The 18,889-nt window shown below is 37.1% G+C and overlaps 1 protein-coding gene across 5 annotated transcripts in view; it reads left to right on the top strand.

The window, feature by feature from the left end:
- Window positions 1–14,145, top strand: part of LOC134647230 (septin-7) — a 57,070-nt gene extending 42,925 nt beyond the window's left edge. For 4 of the 5 annotated variants that reach the window (XM_063501493.1, XM_063501489.1, XM_063501491.1 and 1 more), the window contains exons 6-13: window positions 1,222–1,426; window positions 2,475–2,643; window positions 6,674–6,715; window positions 7,554–7,632; window positions 9,632–9,769; window positions 11,073–11,155; window positions 12,103–12,143; window positions 13,443–14,145. In XM_063501493.1, coding sequence (XP_063357563.1) covers window positions 1,222–1,426; window positions 2,475–2,643; window positions 6,674–6,715; window positions 7,554–7,632; window positions 9,632–9,769; window positions 11,073–11,155; window positions 12,103–12,143; window positions 13,443–13,483 — 798 coding nt within the window. In that variant the 3' untranslated portion in view covers window positions 13,484–14,145. The remainder of the gene's footprint in view (window positions 1–1,221; window positions 1,427–2,474; window positions 2,644–6,673; window positions 6,716–7,553; window positions 7,633–9,631; window positions 9,770–11,072; window positions 11,156–12,102; window positions 12,144–13,442) is intronic. The other variant, XM_063501490.1, reaches the window with a different exon arrangement.
- The last annotated feature ends 4,744 nt before the right edge of the window (window positions 14,146–18,889 follow it).

Here is an 18,889-nt window from a genome sequence, read left to right on the forward strand (position 1 = left end):
TGAAGAGGCTATGGGAGTTAACATCATTATTCAGAACAAATTCAGGAATTTCTACTATGTTGGCACCTCCTGTCTAGTCTGCCGAATTAAAACAGGACACTTACCATCATTGCTACTCGTGAGGTCGGTCGGAGCAAATGCAAGTGTTAATGAAAACATGCGTACATAAAGAATTACTAAGTCCTTACTACCTCACTTTTGCAGACTTAGTGTAAGGCCTGAGTGGACGCTCGAGTTGGGCGTGTAGCGGGGCGGGGCGTGTGGCGTGCATGTTAAACAAATGCAAACGTATAGGAGCATTAGGAGCGGCCTTAGTGGACGCTGCTCAAATCACTTGTGAGCTCGACGCCACGCTGCACGCCCCGCCGAACGCTCCGCTTCGAGCGTCCACTCAGGCCTTACACTTACCATAATTTTACCATACCATAATGTGTGCAGTCTTAGGGACAAAGTATGCACCATTCCAGTCATGTTATTCATTATGTAGAGTAGACTATCTGCACCAGTAAGCGCACAATTTATTTATAACTTAACTTACAGCAAAACGGAAATAACATCATTTTGCTAGTGTCGTCTGCGACTGCTAAATATAACTCCGTTCAACATGTTCGTTTAATTCAGTTCCTATTTTGAGATACGCGGCCTGCATTCACCGAAAGTTTAATTAATTTGTACTTTATTCCATGGGAGAATAAGAAAAGGCTACTCCCGTGACAGCTGCTGGGATGTCATGACTACGTCGTGTTGCCATTTATTGTAATTTTTCAGAATCAGAATCGTTTATTTGCGAACCATGGTACATAGTTGGTACAATATAAATATAGAATCACATGGCACCCAATAAAGGGTATAGCAAGTATTCTTATTAATAAAATCAAGGCTTATTTGAGTTTATTCATGTCATTTGTGCGTTTAATCTCAAGCATATTACTTGTGTTTTATTTATAATATTACTTTAACTAATGCCACTTCCGTTAATATCTGGTACCTATTGGCGGGAAGTCCCCTAAAAACGAATTTTAGTTACCGCCGGACACGCGAAATTAATCGTAAAGTCGGAATTTGTAATGTATAATTTAACCTTAACCGAGTCCCCACATTCCATTTACCAGCCTGCGAATCATTCGCGTCGACTCAGCGGTATATCATAAGTAGTTTTCCGGAGCGAGACCGTCCCCTATGACAACAGTAAGTTTTAACGAGATTCCTCTCCGATTGCAGATAATGAAAGAGATCGCCGAGCACAAGATCAAGATCTACTCGTTCCCCGAGAGCTCGGGCGAGGAGGAGGCGGGCGCGGGCGCGGGCGCGGAGGCGGGGCGGCTGCGCGCGCGCGTGCCGTTCGCCGTAGTGGGCGCCAACACCGTCATCGAGCACGACGGCAAGCGCGTGCGCGGCCGCAAGTACCCCTGGGGCGTGGCCGAGGGTAAACTCACTCTTAAATCGTTATTTCATAAGCTCCGACCACGCTAACTTTACACTGACTAAGGGCCAGTTGCACCAACCACATTTGACAGACTGATCAACGTCAGCCGGCGCGCACCGGCGCTTTACTATGATACTTTCCATACATAAAACTTTAACGAACTCTTTAACGATACGAACAGTTTGGTGCAACCGATCCTAAGGAGCCTCAACGCGCCTTGGGCGTTGCTGTGATTTTAGCATGATGTTACATACGAGAAAGAACAGTTTACTAAGAACGGTCTATTTTTACTAAGTACAGAGGCATTTCAAGTTGCGTAGGAACAGTTGCTTTTATTTAAAAACGAAGTGATTTAAGTACTTCCTATCAATTTTATGTTTTGCATGTTAAATGCATCAATCGTTCTTTTAATTAGTCGCAAGGAAACGAACAGAAACTAGTTGAAAACACGCAGGTTTTGAAAACGTCGGCCCTGGCAGCCATAATGCTGACGAAATTAATTAGTCCTTATCCGTCACTTTTACCAAAGTGTTAGTGATTGCAATAGAGGGATAAAATCTAAGAAAAAACATGCCGTGGCTTGCTAGCCGAAACAGATGTCACAGTGCTGCGTCATGTTTTATGGTCACTTTTGATACTCGAGTCATACAACAAGATAGATAGACATAGATTTAACAAGTTAACACATGTTCCACAAAGAGTAGTATAAGTATCAGGTTCGTGTTCGGGCAATTTCATTGTGTACTTTAAAGCACGACTTAAGTTGTGTTTAAGTCACTCCTAACTGTCACTTTCCTACCAAAATGTGTTGGACTGTGAGTTTTGTGATGATTGCTAACGGGCCGTTAATCGCACGCAATTAAGGGTTGGTTGCACCGTGTTGGTTGGTGAAACTGCCTTTTCGCATTCACTGCCTTCGTTTTCGTAGCACTACGCTCGTAGCCGATCCCAGCGATTTCCCGCTTTGTAGAGGAAAGCGACTGCGAACAGAGAACCCGCCGAGCGTGGCCCCGGCACTCAATGTGTTAAGTTTGACGTCCGTTTCCAGTGGAGAACCTGGAGCACTGCGACTTCCTGGCGCTGCGCAACATGGTGATCCGGACGCACCTGCAGGACCTCAAGGACGTGACCAGCTCCGTGCACTACGAGAACTACCGCTGCCGCAAGCTAGCCGGCCTGAGCCACGACGGCAAGCCCCACAGGATCAACTCTAATAAGTACGTGCTATATCATATAATACAGGGTGTAATCTAAAACGTGATACAAGATAACCAAAGCCGAATCTTTTCATGATTTTGAACAACTTTTACTATGGGGTCAACTTTGTAAATGAACAATAAAAAAATCTTTGCCATACATTTTTGTCTACCTCTCCTTGACCATTTCTATGGAACAGCTCAATTTTTTTTTAATATTACAAAATTGACCCCACAGTAAAAGTTGTTCAAAATCATGACAAGATTCAGGTTTGATTATCTTGTATCACGTTTTAGATTACACCCTGTATTTAAAACTTTCGCGTTTTGAACACATATTAACTCCTGTCCCCCGTCCGTCCGTCTATAAATGTGAGTTATATGTGCTATATCTTGTTCTTTATATTCCATTTCACTTACATTCTATAAAAGTTACTTCTCTAACCTCCTCGGTTTCTCTAATATACGAAGCCATCGCCAACCCACAAATGAATTCCTTCGAACACTTAGTTATTCGACAGAGTCTCCCTGACACATAACCGAGAAGGTTGTAAAGGTCTGAAGGTCGGGTGTGGTAAGAGAAATGTCTAGGAATATTTTTTTCTCCATAGTTGACTTACATTTCATAATAGTCCCAAGATAGAGTGAGAATCGACTTCTAAATTTCGGGAAGGCCAACATGAGTAAAATCGGGCTCGCGAAAGAATGTATTTGAGATTGTGGATAATAAAATTGTAAGTGAAATGTCGATATAGTAGTTTATGCAACAGTGATATAATAAGGGTTCTTAAAATTCAAGGGTTGAAGTTACAAAACGAGACGTAGTCGAGTTTTGTAAAAAAAGACCCGAGAATTTTAAGAACCAATTATGAGCTGTTGCATACATTACTTTTTCTATGACAGCTGCAGCAAAAAAAAAAAAAAAAAAAAAAAAAAAAAAAAAAAAAAAAAAAAAAAAAAAAAGTTATTATTAAAAAAAAAAAGAGTTATTATTAAAAAAAAAGTTATTATTTAAAAAAAAATGAGTTATTATTTAAAAAAAAATGAGTTATTATTTAAAAAAAAAGGGTTTTTATTTAAAAAAAAAAGAGTTATTATTGTAAATGAAAACATACCTCTTTCAATCAAGATGATCGGAACTTGTATCTTAAAAAAAAATTAAGCAGTTGTATTATACTCATAAGATGACTGCTAGCAGTCATCTTATGAGCCTATAGACAAAGCATTCAAATGACATTGCTTTAGATATCACTGTCAGTCATTTAATTGACACATTTAGGTGCTGGAGTAGAAAAAATTAATTGTCAAACTAAGAATACGTACAGATGTAGTGCATAATTTTTTTCCATCGAATTTTCTCGGATACGTTGGTATTTGTCATGCTACTTCAGTCAACAGTACTTTTTGTACCGAGACTGACTGAAATAGCAAGACACGTACCTTTTCCTTGACAATAGGATGGAAAATAATTATGTACTACATCTGTACAGTCAGCAGTATAAGTTGCTAAGCGGGCGAGGTGTTTAAAATGATCTTGACGCGACTTTATTGTTAGAGAATAAGAGCGTGTCAAGGTAATTTTGAACACCTCGCCCGCTTAGCAACTTCTGTTGCGACTGTACTACATCATAACAAAATTTGGCCTAAATATTGTATAAGGAGTGTCATAGAAAAGAAAAATTAAATTGAGTTAGTAATTAATAATAGAGCCAGTGTATAATTAGAGCGAATAAACAAGTTATCAGGACCCTGCAACAACCAAATTACAGTAATTTAAACCCTCGACGGAACCACTTTCACATAGAAAATACACGTTGTTTCTCTCACCCCATTGGGCCTCATCACAGCGGTAATTAGTCGAAGTACTTAGCAAGAGTAAAGTAATTGTTTGGCCTAAAATAATTAACTAATGTCGAAGTATGTATTCACGCCAGGTTTCAAAATACCAACTGTGTAGTAACGATGCTTTCTTTATAAAAATATTATCCAACTAACTCACAGTATTTAAAACTTTTAAAGCTTCTAACACACCTAATATGAATTGTAGTCACTATAAAGGTTTTCTGATGTTCGTATGATAATAGGCATGGTTTAAACCTAACCACCTATATAGACTGGGTTGCTTTATTCGTACTTTACGTATAATATTATACATTAACTAATATTTTCGACTGATACTGCAGTCACCGCTTTAAAGGTGACCAGACTCTCACTTATGCAATAATATGCGACGTTCTCAGAAACAAGGTTTCGCTTTGTCAATTGTCAATAAGGACGATTTATTTGAATCGTAGCGCCCTTATAGACAAACGACGAGCGATGCCTTTTAACTAAGAACTACACATTTATATGAAGTTCTTTTTACAGTCTTAACCAAAATGTAGTCTTAATTGTGTTGTTCATTGCTGCATGTCTGGTCACCTCGACTGTTTGCTCTGTCGCTGTTCTCGCAGTTGTGTGCTAAACATTTTATGTTCCATACATTAGTCTACCGATAGTTGCATATAACATTCTTTAATTACGTGAATGTTTTGTGCTTGGGCATGCAGAAATGATACATCATTGTCATCCTCTTATCATGGATTTTTAACAAATATTTCACTAGAATTTCAGTTGTTTACCGTAAATGTCACATACAGTTTTATTTCTATCTTTTGTCCTAACGATTAGTATCAATATCAATCTATCAATGTTGCTTATGATAGCCTAATTAGGTATTTAATGTTATTAGACATTTCAGTACCTATTTTTGATTTAAATATGTAATATTTGTAAATATCCATGAGTGTAATCATAAATCATAATGATAACAGTTGCGCATCATCAGTGGCATTAGTAACATTGAACGTTTGTTGTGTGAAATAATAGTTTCTTTATTTGTCACCATTTATGTGTCACCGCACAGTGAGTTTATTACAGAAAACTAAACGTCTACGTGCAAAGTTCAAGCAATTGTTCAATAAATCGTGTCGTCGTTCGTTGTAGTGACAGCATCGCTAGATTATTAGATACACCGTTAGGCGGTCCAAGAGACCACAATGAATTAGTAAATATATGTAGTTCTTTATCGGGCTTTAATACGATATCATATCGTATAAAAATTATGCATATTACTAACAATGATCTCAGCCAACAAGTCGTCTACTTGTGCTACTGTTTGAATCTACCAATACCCATCCCGTTCATTAAGGCAAGTGTCAACAGCAATGTTCCAAACTAACAACAATAAATAACTACATAATCCAATTCATACTGCTATTGCTATTTTTTACGTCAACGTCATCTAGTAGGTAAAGCTGTTAGACACATAGGTTTCTTTTTTACATTGCTAGTCTATACATTCCGTTATCTGAGGTTCTACCTACACCTACACTACCCCGTTTACTACTGCCGCACTTAGAAAAACAACCTATAAGCATTTGAAAACTCTTTCTATTGTTTATCTTGTTGCCATGCAATAAAATACGTTGAATTCGTTTTCATATGCACATACGGATGATATGCTAAGAGCGACATACTAATGGCCTAGACTAGACAAGAATTTAATCCGAAAGTGGACTTTATCAAAAAGCTTTATTTGTTGTGTTCTTGTATTCAAAGGGCATATTTATTTTATAACGGGCATATCGAGAATGTTTAGATGTGCACAGAAACCGAATAATACATTATTGAAAAAAATGTACTTGAACGTTGAACATACTAAAGATACTCAGATAAAATCTACATTGCCATACTACGCGAGTTGAGTTATGTAGTTTACTGAACGTTTTTACCTTGGTACCAATACTAAAGTCATATAAATAAACAAAATGTTTAATACATTTCGTCTGATTACACATGAAAGGGTTTTATATCATAAACAACACTTTTTTGGCGCCATGAAAAAGTCGGTTCATTATGGCCTACACAATATTCAGTTCACGGAGTATGTTTAGGTTAGTCGCCGTAAAACACCCTGCTTTTTTCTTGTATCACTTCACGTTAGTAATGCCACTGTGTGCGTGTGTGCGAGCACAGCCACGTGTCTAACTATGGTTGTGTTGGTGTTCAGTTTGTGCCCACAAGGACTGATGAACAGTTTCATGACCGTGTGGTAAGTTCTGTCGCACACTGACGTGTGTTTTAACAATCACTCATTATCTGCCTTGAGATTAATGTTTTGACAGCGTCAATATATGTATTAGCATGCTTATCCCATAAAGTCCTAGCATGGTAACATACTTTTGTATCGCTATTATGTCTTTACCGAAGTTTAGTGATTGTCAGCTGTTATTTCGGGAAGTTAAAAGCGTAAAAATAAACATGCATGATAGCGGACACATGCACTAAGCTACGATGATTAGTAATGTATGTCGAAGTAATGCTATTTTAGTCTTTATCTTTAAATGTAAACGGATAAAAGAAAGCGAAGAGTGGAATAACGCTGATAAGTCACTTTTCGATTTAATAATTTCGATAAAATTTCCTTGCCTAGACGTTCATATTTTGAATTTATTATAATCCTAAATCTTCTTTGTCAAAGCCAAACCAGTTGTCGTTGTCAAAATGTTCATTCAAAGGCAGTTCTGCTTTCACAACTCTTTGAAAAGGGCCTACAAATGTTTATTTAGCTGTTTTATGGCAGTTCCATTATGGGACACAAAGCGTCACTCACTAATGGATGGAGTTGAGGTTCACTAGATGATTAAACTTTTTGTTACCAATAATTTAGAAACTTCTTTGCATGAGTAGCATTAGTTTTATTGCTTTAACTTTTTAGTGTTGCTTAAAATTTCCTTATGTTTATGCATGTGGTATTTAAAATTATTTATATTTATGTTAATATGTACGGCAGTTGATGTTGTTTTGATTACAGTATTATCAACAAAGATGCAACGTTAAGAGAATGTTGCTTATGTTATATTTAGTAATGTAATTTTTCTTTTATTCAGGAACCCCCTGGCTCAAATGGAAGAAGAAAAGAGGGAACACGATCTTAAAATGAAGAAAATGGAGAGTGAAATGGAACAGGTCAGTAAAGAGTACATTTTATAACCATGAACAGCGCATACAAGCAAGGCAAGGGAAGTGAATATTAGCAGCCATAAGATCAATTTAAAGGGGGTGTAGACAGATCGATAGCCTATGAATATAGTTTTACAGTGAGTCAGGAGTAAAATTGAATAGGTAGAAATAAATAATAGAGCGCGCTTGCCCGGTGCCGGTGTTCCGTTGTGCAATAATCGACGCTTCAACTCCTGGTGTTCGTATGTGTATGGCTATGTTTTATTTTCCAACGAACTAGGAGGGGAGGGCTTAAGGAGGTATACATAGATTGACGACTGGTCTGGCCCAAAGAGTATTAAATCACTACGTTTTAAGAGTCGGCACTCTCGAACAAGCCTTAAACCGAATTAAGAACGTACATTGTGCCAACACACCAAATACATGTCAATACTGCCAACAAAAAAAAACAACGCTAGGGCTCGACACTTCCGGTACCTACTGTTTATCGATATCGATAAATGTGCGATACGTGCTGTTGTACTGTACTACTGTAAAAGTAAATATTGAAAATCAGGTGGATTAATAAAATAAATGCAAAATATAAAAATAATTTTATTTTACATAATAAAGATAAGATACAGATAGTTTTATATTTACGTATACGCATATTACAATACGCTTATGAACGTAACTAAAGCTACAATCTACTTTTAGAGCACTCCTGCAAACACTGAGTCTTGCCTGTGAAGGCTGTGAACTCCAACTTCCCACAAAGGGAAAAAGCTGTCAGGCTCATTCACTGTAGATATTCAGAGGTTGGAGTTTCATTCAGCCTTTGTATAGGTAAATATTCCAAATCCTCATTACCTGTTACCTTTACCCATAGTCGATATCTGAAATAAAGGGATTATCGATAAGTTGTTCGCACACTATTCGTGTCTTAGGTTACCTAGTTTTTACAAGAAGAATCTATTCACAGAATGTTTTCGTTTTAATCAAGGATGGTAAACGATAAAAACTACTCCAAACTAATTAAATTAGTATCTGGGAACGACTCAAAATGAAAATATCGCACAAAAACATCAGTTTACCGACCTGTTCTAATCAAGAGGAAATCTTGCTAAAAATATATCAGAAGTAAGTTTCCTTACACGCCTGACCCCACAAACTTCACATTTTCTTAAAGATTTGCCCCCCATTTAAATAAAAGCTAAAGTTATTTGGTCTAAACACAAAAATAAACACGTAACATAACCGCTTTCACCACAATTTAGAATGACGGTAGACGTTTTACCGATCATACCAACCTAAAGAAAAGTAGGTATAATACGTCTATGTTTGAAAGCAAGTATGGTATGTGTTACCAAAATGCAACAGCAGTCATTTTAATTCGATAAGATTATTTACTATGCCTCAACGTTGGTAACAAGTACGTTCCTAAGTTATCATAGTATGGGGTGTCGATGGGCTGGTCTGGCCTAGTAGGTAGTGACCCTGCCTGTGAAGCCGCGGTCCTGGGTTCGAATCCCGGTAAGGGCATTTATTTGTCTGATGAGCACAGATATTTGTTCCTGAGTCTTAGGTGTTTTCTATGTATTTGTATTATATATATATCGTTGTCTGAGTAATCAATAGAAATAGAAATAGATTTAGTCATCTGTGTAAGAATGTCCTATAATATTTATTTTACGTAGTCGCATAGTAAATAAAGTCGAGTAGTTATTACGTACATCAGAATGATTACTCGGCATAGACTAGGAATCCTCTAGACGGAGTTAGAGCAATTATTTCATGAAACCGATGCTGCCAAAAATACGGGGGTGCGGGGGGACGAGGTGAGCGAATCCCGTGCCGTGATTGGTCCGTTCAAAGACACGGACCAATCACGGCACGGTATTAACTCGAAGATGGAGTAAAACTACCGTATAAGTGGCAGAGGGGGTAGCGTTACTATGCTCAGTCTAGAGGATGTCTTGTCTGTGTTACTCGGCCCTTCGATAACGATGTGTGTGTGTGGTTGCAGGTGTTCGAGATGAAAGTGCGCGAGAAGCGCGCCAAGCTGAAGGAGTCGGAGGCGGAGCTGGCGCGCCGGCACGAGGCCACGCGCCGCGCGCTCGAGGCGCAGGCGCGCGAGCTCGACGAGCGCCAGCGCGCGCTGCAGGTCAGACACGTCTCCACCACCCCCACCCCCACCCCCACCGGGACCTTAACCACAAAACAGATACAGTACAGAAATCAATCTACATACAAAGTGCGCTCGAGCAACGCACACATAGACACTGCTCACGGACACGATATCTCGGACCGGTTGGGACCAGTGCGAACGCGAGTGCCATCCGCTTGAGACACGCGTCTGTGAACTTTTTTGTGCAATAATGGAGAAACTAAAAAAAAGTTATTATAACTGTTCAGTGGACGGTTGTTTAAATTCAACATTAAACAGTGAATTGTCGTTTTTTAAGCTACCAGTGGTTTCAGAAAGGTAAGTAGGTATCTGCTTGTATTTCGATGGTTCGTTTTAACGTTAAACAGAAAAGTTAGGTAGGTAGGTATAGGTAAGCACCCCGCCCCGGCCACTACTAGATACGAGTGCCACTACCACGATAGTTTTTTGTGCATAAATCATAGTTGACAACCCTAGAGCGACCGCCGAGCGTAGGTATGAAAAGTGAAGTACATACATGTGATTGACTTCTGTACTGTATCTGTTTTGTGCCTTAACGATATGGCAATGCTGTACGCACACCCCCCGTGCCTAGGGAGGCACGACGAACGTTAGCGACGAACGGAAGTGAAGCCTACGTACTATACCTACACCAGCGTTACCCGCATTGACATATGGAGGACGTAATGGGATCGAGAACATTCTATCGTACCACACTCGAGGTCCACATAAGCGCTCCCGTACAAATACCGTATGGGAACGCGACCGCTTGTTCCGATTGCACTCCCAACTATCACTAGACGCGTGCGTCAACCGCGAAGACTGAGGCCTTGATTGCAGCGGGTCATCCACTGGTGATGCTTCGTATAAACAGCCTAATATACCTACTATTGAAACTATTGATTGTAAATGGTTGTAAGTTTTCATATAAAAAAAGTTGTCTGACACCATAGAGAAAATAAATACATAGATTGCTCACTCCATACATCAGTTTTGGTATGAAAAAGACTATTAGCATCTAGCATCGAGTAGCGGAACTATCAGTACTGCTACTTGACAATAGATGTAGTACCGACCGGAAAGTCTTATGCTGTTGAGATAAGACTTTCCGGTCGGTGCTACATCTATTGTCAAGTAGCAGTACTGATAGTTCCGCTACTCGATGCTAGATGTAGACACTGAAATTAATAGTCAAACTGATGTATGGAGTGAGCACTCTTATCTTACTATATTTCTCTATGCTGACACAAACTAGTCAAATAAGTTGCAGTTAATAATAAGGTTTTGTATCTTCTTCCAGGCGGAGCGCGCCGCGTGGGAGCGCGACACAGGCCTCTCGCTCGACGACCTGCGCCGGCGCTCTCTCGAGGCCAACAGCAAAGAGTAAGCATTAACATACCTTACAGTAGAGTAGTTTCCAAAGCCGGAACGGGTCAGTACTCACCATCCCATCCCATCTCATACCATCGAATGTCGTGAGTGTTGTGTGTAGGCAAAATGACAACCCTAGCGTACAATCAAGATCAAGTGCGGGTAGTTCGCAAAACCCGCGCAGCAAGATACAATTCCTCGCCAGTGTGCCTGTGACCACGAACGTAACGTCACGTTCGGAATGTCAGGCCATAAATAAACGTAAGTCTTACGCGATTAAGCCCCTTGGGAGTTATAAAAGTATGGGCCAGTACTCGATTGTCACTGGTTTCTTCCAGTATCACACAATAGGCTACATGACTAATTTTTTTTTATGGTATCAATCGATCTGGTTTGTTTTTAGGATCAAATGTCTATATGGGACCCATTGCATTAAAGTAACACAAAAGTCAGAAATTGTAGTCAAAGTCCGACAGTCGCACTTCACTCGCGAAATGCCCTATACAAAACGGCCAGAGGCCGTGACGTCATCGCCCATCTTGTAGTATGGACAAAACAAGAAAATTGCGTTTTTGTCGGTGAAATATTCCGTTTATGTATATAGTTGCTATACAATATTTTTTTGGATGAAATGTAAGGAATCGAATGGTACCCTTACTTTTATCGTTTTTGGAAGTTAAAAAAAACTTAAATTTTGAAACTTTCAGGTCCTGTAATTTTGTAATTTTTCAAAATTTTATTTTAATATCCACATTATTGTGATAAATTGCTCGTTTGCTATCTATTTTACTAGATTTTGTTATAAAATTCAACATGTGTCATCATCCATATTGCATATCACGCGTTTAACATGATTTTTATGCCGAATCTTTGTATGGGCACTAATTTTTAATAATAGTATAAAATACCTACTCACATCTATTATATTTCTTACTAATATTCCTTTGTATCTATTCCAGGACCGTCGACGGCAAAGAAAAGAAGGACAAGAAAAAGAAAGGTTTGTTCTAAGTCTACGCTGTCGTGTCTCACCCACCGTATGTCGTCACTAACGCGTGCGACACTAACCCGACGAGTGCAGTGCGACAACAGGTCTCGTTACATATATTCTGCCGCTAAAGCCCAGTATTCACTACGCCAAGGCGTACAGTCATTATGTACATGTTACTTGGTTGCCTGTAATAATCGGCAATATTTACCGTGAACAAGTTCGTGTGCTAACCACCTTAAAAAAGCGAAAGAGTACGAGTAACGAAGTAATAAGACGCACGAAGTGGAGTAATATATCTTAGGGGTGGTTTTGACAGCTAAAATGGATGGTGCTGCACATTTACGGTTACCCTCTAGATAATCTATAACGTCCGACCGCGTAAATTTTTTAACGCAAAGTGCTACGTCTATGTTCTTCCTATAAATAATAAACAATAATTGTCGCTGCCAAGTGTGAACAAACTTAACGTAGACCTACTAGTGCCGTTCAGCGCTGTAGATCAGCTGTTAAAGCCATTCCTACGATATATTACACCACTTGGTGCTTGGTACTATTCCTCTTGTCTATACTAGCTACAAATACGGCTCATGGGCTAGCGTGTGAATGCTGGGTTGTAAGGATATCTGCAAAATGTATAATACATGTGAAAGCAACTTTATTGGGTGTCCTGTTTTATAAAACAAAGTACACAACTTAATTGTTGTAGTGCGGATATTGTTAGCATGGCGGCATTGGCGGCATTCTCGTTTTCACATTGCGGTCGTCACTTAACACACCAAACGGTCTAGCCTTAGATCTCAATACTTGTGTTTCTTCTAAAATTTCGCTCAATATAAGTACGTATCGTTTGTACCTACACTGCGCCAAGCCTAACAGAAACTATTTGTTTTTAGGCAGCCGAAATTGAACAAGAAACGTAAGTTTCAAATAACCTGTATGTATAAATTGTCATTTGTATTAATTCTGGGATATTGTGCCATTTTCAGCGTTGTGACGGGTGTCGCTAATAACTATGCTAGACTTCAGCAAATTGCACGTCTATATTGTGATTGTTTATGGATTCATGGTGTATATTGCTTTGTCTCTTGTTGAACGAGTAAGATATGTCTTCGCATCATTTCTTAACTTTTCGTAATTTACAATAACGTATCTTTGTAATTAAATCTTTACAAGTCGATTATTTAACGCCTGATGTATTCGTTGTAAATATCAGTAAGTAGATTTAATTTCATGTTTAGTTTTCTATTTAATATTTCTATTTATCGAAATTATTAATACGTATATTATATTGGCATATTTACATTTCAGATTGGTCTTTTAAGAGTGTCACATCCGGAATAGCTATTTAATATTGGTGGCCACCCCAATACGAGGCACCAAATGTATTTTACGTATAAGAAGTAGCTGTATGATTGTAGCGTAATTGAACAACGATTTATTAAAGACTATCCGCTGGGTGTAACCATGATAATTATATCACTTTACAAACCGGTACAGGTTTCTATACGAGATTACTTTTTGTATGTATTTTATAAGTTTTTTTTCCATGACAAAGCATTTATATATGATAAGTGAGGCCTAATTTTGTACGACTTGTGTTTCAAAGCAATTTTGTAGATTGGATTTTACAAGGTGGTTTAATATTTTGGATCCGTTTTTTAAATTACTGTATCATTGACGAACGTAAGCACAAACAGTACTTTGACACTTTATGATTCGACATTAACGTCCACGAAGATGCCAAATAGTTTGTAATGGTCTGCGTAAGTAAGACCTCGGTCTTTACAATATTGTATTTTAACAAGTAATTTACGAGAGCTGGATCGTAATTAAATACAATAAATATAATAAACATCGACTTGACTTCTCAGCTCAAACACTGTGTGACATTAAACTCTAGGCACTAAAATCTTTACTGATAAATATAGCATAATAAACTTTACAAATGCTAGCTGTGAAGAGTTTTATTTTCTGTTATATTTGTAAGTAGAGAAGTTACGTACTGTAGACGTACGTATATAAATTAGGACACCATTCTAAATCTTAACGTTAAATTAGATAAAAATAATTTTTACTTCAGTTTCAATACATATTTAATACGATTTTGGCTTATTGGAGTGAGGAAGCGTTCTCGGCTTAGTGATACGGAACATGCTCATAGCTCTGTTGTGACATAGACTCAATTGAATAGCTCTAGCTAGGTGTTAGCGTTTCAAATATTTTTAATGGAATGGAGTGAGGTTTGTTCACCATTAATATTATTATATTTGATTACCGCGGACATAATACACTTTGTATTTTAATCACCACTCATATCGTTAAAATATATAAGTTAATAAATATTAAGATAAGACATTACGACACCTCGTTCTTTTTTGTTGAACTAATTCGATATACTTGTAGAGTTTCTATTTATTGTGATTATATTCTTTAATGCATTGCATACTCGCATTTATTTATGTAAATATTTTTGTTTTGTAGTCACGATTACACATGAGACATACAGTATAAAATATCAAGGTATTCAATAGAACTGGTGGCTGCAAGGGACTTATTATGAAATGGGACCTTTTTTGAGCGTTTGTTCCGAATCGTCTATATGAACACGTTATTTTAATAGAAGCAGTAGATTTTGACGGTTATTCTGGATGTCTCATACATGATCTCTTCTAAGTATCCGGAAATAACATAATAAAATTAATAAACCTATAGCATTTTTCAACAATGTGTCTACGAAAGTGAGGCGGTTTAAACGCTGAAAAAATGTTTCTGATATACATATGCATAAGGGCTCATTTAGACGGCGCTCGAACTCGTATACGATTTTAGTTAAGTACATTGCGAACCATTGAGGTTACATCAATTCAGCCGACCGATCAAATGACGCAATGTAATGAAACTCGCATGCGAGTTCTCGCACCGTCTAAATGAGCCCTAGTCGTTGATCAGTAATGCCATGGTTTAATTATACATATTTAATTCCTATAACACAGTATTGACTTCCGCATTAAGTAAGGAGTTTAGTGGTAAGATTATGCTTAATTTTGTATTTTGTGTAGGGTCGCGGCCCACTTTACCATACAGATCATTTGCTTAGTCATAACGAGGATATGTGATGTATGCGGGGACGAAGTTTAGCCGGTGTAATATATTGTACCTTTGAATAAAATATAAATAAATACGTAATATATAGGCGTAAATGTTTTATTCGAACTATCCTATATCCTAGCCTAGGCGACTTCTTTCTTCATGCCTCAAGAATACCTAGATAATAAAATTAAAACGGCCCAGTGCGCTTACGAACCGATATTTATATATTTTTAGTTTTATTTCGTTTCTCAAAATCCTTAAAATTATAAAAATCGCATGCATTTTATATTGCTATGTAACTGGCAAACAATACCTACTTTTCAACATACTTGCTCGTAACGTGGAACTTAGGCTTACGAGTATAATATAATTCTAAATATTAAACCTGCGTACTTTTGCATTATTATTACCGAATTTGTGCGGTAACGTATGATAATCTCATTGACAATTGTTTTTGAATTGTACTTTTATTAACTGCTTTATCAATTAAAATTTGATTAATAAGTATATAGGTTTTGTTTTATTCTTCGGAAGTGTGTTGAAAAACTTATGAAATACGTGTCCATTGGTCATTACACTCATCGGCTTTCTTATTGCGCGCTCGCTTTCAGCTCCTGCGCACAATATCGCCTCGGGTGTATTGTCCAACGTAGCACACTAATTTTATCATAATGTAGTTCGTAAAAGGCGTCATCCGCCAAAGAAACAAGTATACAACAATGTTGAGAAACAATGGTTTTGCGATTACCGTTACCTGGTTTATTAAAACCATTATTAATTTCTCGGTGATCTCCCGATAGAAGGTTATAAAATAAAATGCATTGTATTCGTATGAATTTGTTTTTAATTAGTGATGTATTAGATCACGTACACAGTGTTATACATTCCTCGATCACATCAAAATACATTCCATAAATTCACGAACCTCAAAATATTCCGTTATGTAAACAACATGACTACATCTAGTATATCATTAATTTTTTGGCAGCACTATGGAAAATATACTTCTAATTACTTTAATGAAAATGCAACTTCAAATATATAACAATCACAACAGTTTCATGACAATAGGTTCAATCTTTATTATAGACTTAATAAAGTTACATCTATTTGATTTCAAAATATCCGACGACACATGATAACTAAAATGTTTAATTTACAACGTTACTTATCGGGGTTTTACTCCTTCAGGGTCACCATTTATACATTACATGTAAGAGAATGCCGAAATATATCTATCTAATGACTTTGCACCTTATTCATTATAGCATTTTGTTTTATTAGGCTAAACATTTATTAAACTAAGTCCTACTCTTTGGTTCATTTATGTGCCGACTTTGGGACTCCACCTAGGATTTCAAATTGGGACAAATAACATGGAAATTTTATAATTTCGTTTGTAAGAAGTGAAAGATTAGGGGAGCTCATTAAATTAAGCATTCGCAATCGTTAAATTATCTAGACAGTGTTTAGCTACTGTCATAAAGGTTTTAATTAACACAGTTGACATATATGAAAGGGAATCTATCACTTGAACCATCGTCCCAAACTATTCAATTTCTAAATATAACTACGTGGTACAATTAAATAAGTTTGGTGTTCTTGTTGTCCATTTATTTTAAAAACTACATATTGAAAATTATACAGGACGTTGCACTAAATGTCAAGTATCACAAATTATCTTTCACAAATTTGTCTATTATCTATATAACCACTAATGGATTCAATTAGTTACTTTACAAATGGCCAAATGAAATTAGCTCCTTTGTGAAATAAGTGATTGAATTTAATATTATAATGTGATGGAAGTCAATTTATTGTATCGAGTTGAATGCGTCTGAGTGAGGTGATAAGTGACAACTAGCAGATAAATTGAGAAATTAATATAGTGCTAAAATAAATAAAACAATCGTGAAAATATCAGTTTCTCTAGATGGCGTACTAAGGCGTGGCACAAAAAACGATTGAACTTCTTATCGGAAGGCATATCCAACCTGCGGGCTCAGCACGGTTCCATTACAGGGCTGGATTAGATGAAAACATTTTGGTGTTTTTGAAAAATATTTCCAAATATAAATTACAGGTTGCGAAAAAAAACCCAAACTGTCAAAAAATTGCATAGGTACTTAGGTTTATAATATTTATTATGACAGTGTAACTGTACGACGTTTTCTAGAACGATGAATGGGTTTTTGAATTGAATCAGGTAGGTATATAGATTTGATCCAAGTGCAGGATACCTGCACTAGAGAGGGGCTTTGAGATACCTACCTATAGGTACATTAGGTATAGTCCAGAGTGTCGCCATCTATTGAAACTGCTTTTATAACATGATTTTTCTTTGACTTTAGCACTACATCTCTTTAATTCTAAAAAATGGTACTCCTAGAGGCCGCTCGGTACCTTACCGTCACCGTTAATAACGCGAGTAGGGCCTACATTACGTAGGTGTCTACCGAGGCACGTGTGTGTAGTATAGCTTTTTATGATCTATTATGTTGATACCCTATTGTATATTCTACTTTCGTTAAAAGGATTTGACATGGTTCTGACGAAAAACGCAATTCATTCATAATTGCAAATTATATAAAAGGTACAGCAATTATGGGCAGTTGATTAGTTGTTTTGTTTTTATTTTTATACAATAGGTAAGCATTTGTAGGTGGGAATAATTTGTACTACCTATTTGTAAACTAAGTAAAAGATTTTGTATTAGTTTATCCTTGTTATTTTTTTTAATGAGATAAAAATATAAAATACCTACATGATACAAAATTATTTATTAAATTATTAATTTCGTATCAAGCAGAAAAGTCTGCAAACGATGCTATTTAAGCTTAGAATATAAATTTAAAGTGGAAACATTTTATTTATTGATTAATTGTTCACGGGCAAAAAATAAGTTTCAATTGATATGCGCTTTTAAACAACTGAATAACAGTTTTTCATAATAAAATAAATGTTCCTACTTATTCTACACGTCCTACCAATGTTTCATAAGATTGCCGTGGTAATTTAGGTCACTGTCCATAAGTACCAATGCTTTGTTTTACCAGAGCCAAGTAAATTATAATTTATAAACATTTATGGAGTCTACAAAATTGTAGATCGTCATCGATGTTGTAGATGGCGCCACTTTAGTGAGCTACTCACTACGCTTATAGGGAGCTCACTTGACATAAAAAATAGATTGCGCTGCGATATAAGCAAAGGGCAAACCGCTTAACAAATTGTATTTCGCTGAAACTCCGCTAATAAGACGCAATCAGTGCATACAATAGCATGTTGTATGTACCTATATGATACTTCTCCTTATTACTTAATTGGTTATGGTATTATTTTCACCCATTAGGACGTAGATTTGATCGATAACGGCTATCGTTCTGAAGTAAAAGCACATATGATACCTATTATAACGTCGCTAGCTGAATATCTAAGTGTCCTAATTACCTATATCGTAGTCCACGGCTCGCGGTGAACGCTTATTATATAGGTACGTAATTACTGAACAGTCAAAGCGGCACGCGGGGCACTGGCCAGATGCGATCAAGAAGAAATTGCGTAGTCTGCCCATCCAGTGTGTACTTGAAGTTCAATAGTTTATGACATTGTATCAGGATACATGTCTAAAGATAGGTCGCATGAATTGTGAAATGTATAAAAGC

Source organism: Cydia amplana, chromosome 4, assembly GCF_948474715.1.
Source record: "Cydia amplana chromosome 4, ilCydAmpl1.1, whole genome shotgun sequence".
In the NCBI taxonomy this organism is placed as follows: domain Eukaryota; kingdom Metazoa; phylum Arthropoda; class Insecta; order Lepidoptera; family Tortricidae; genus Cydia; species Cydia amplana.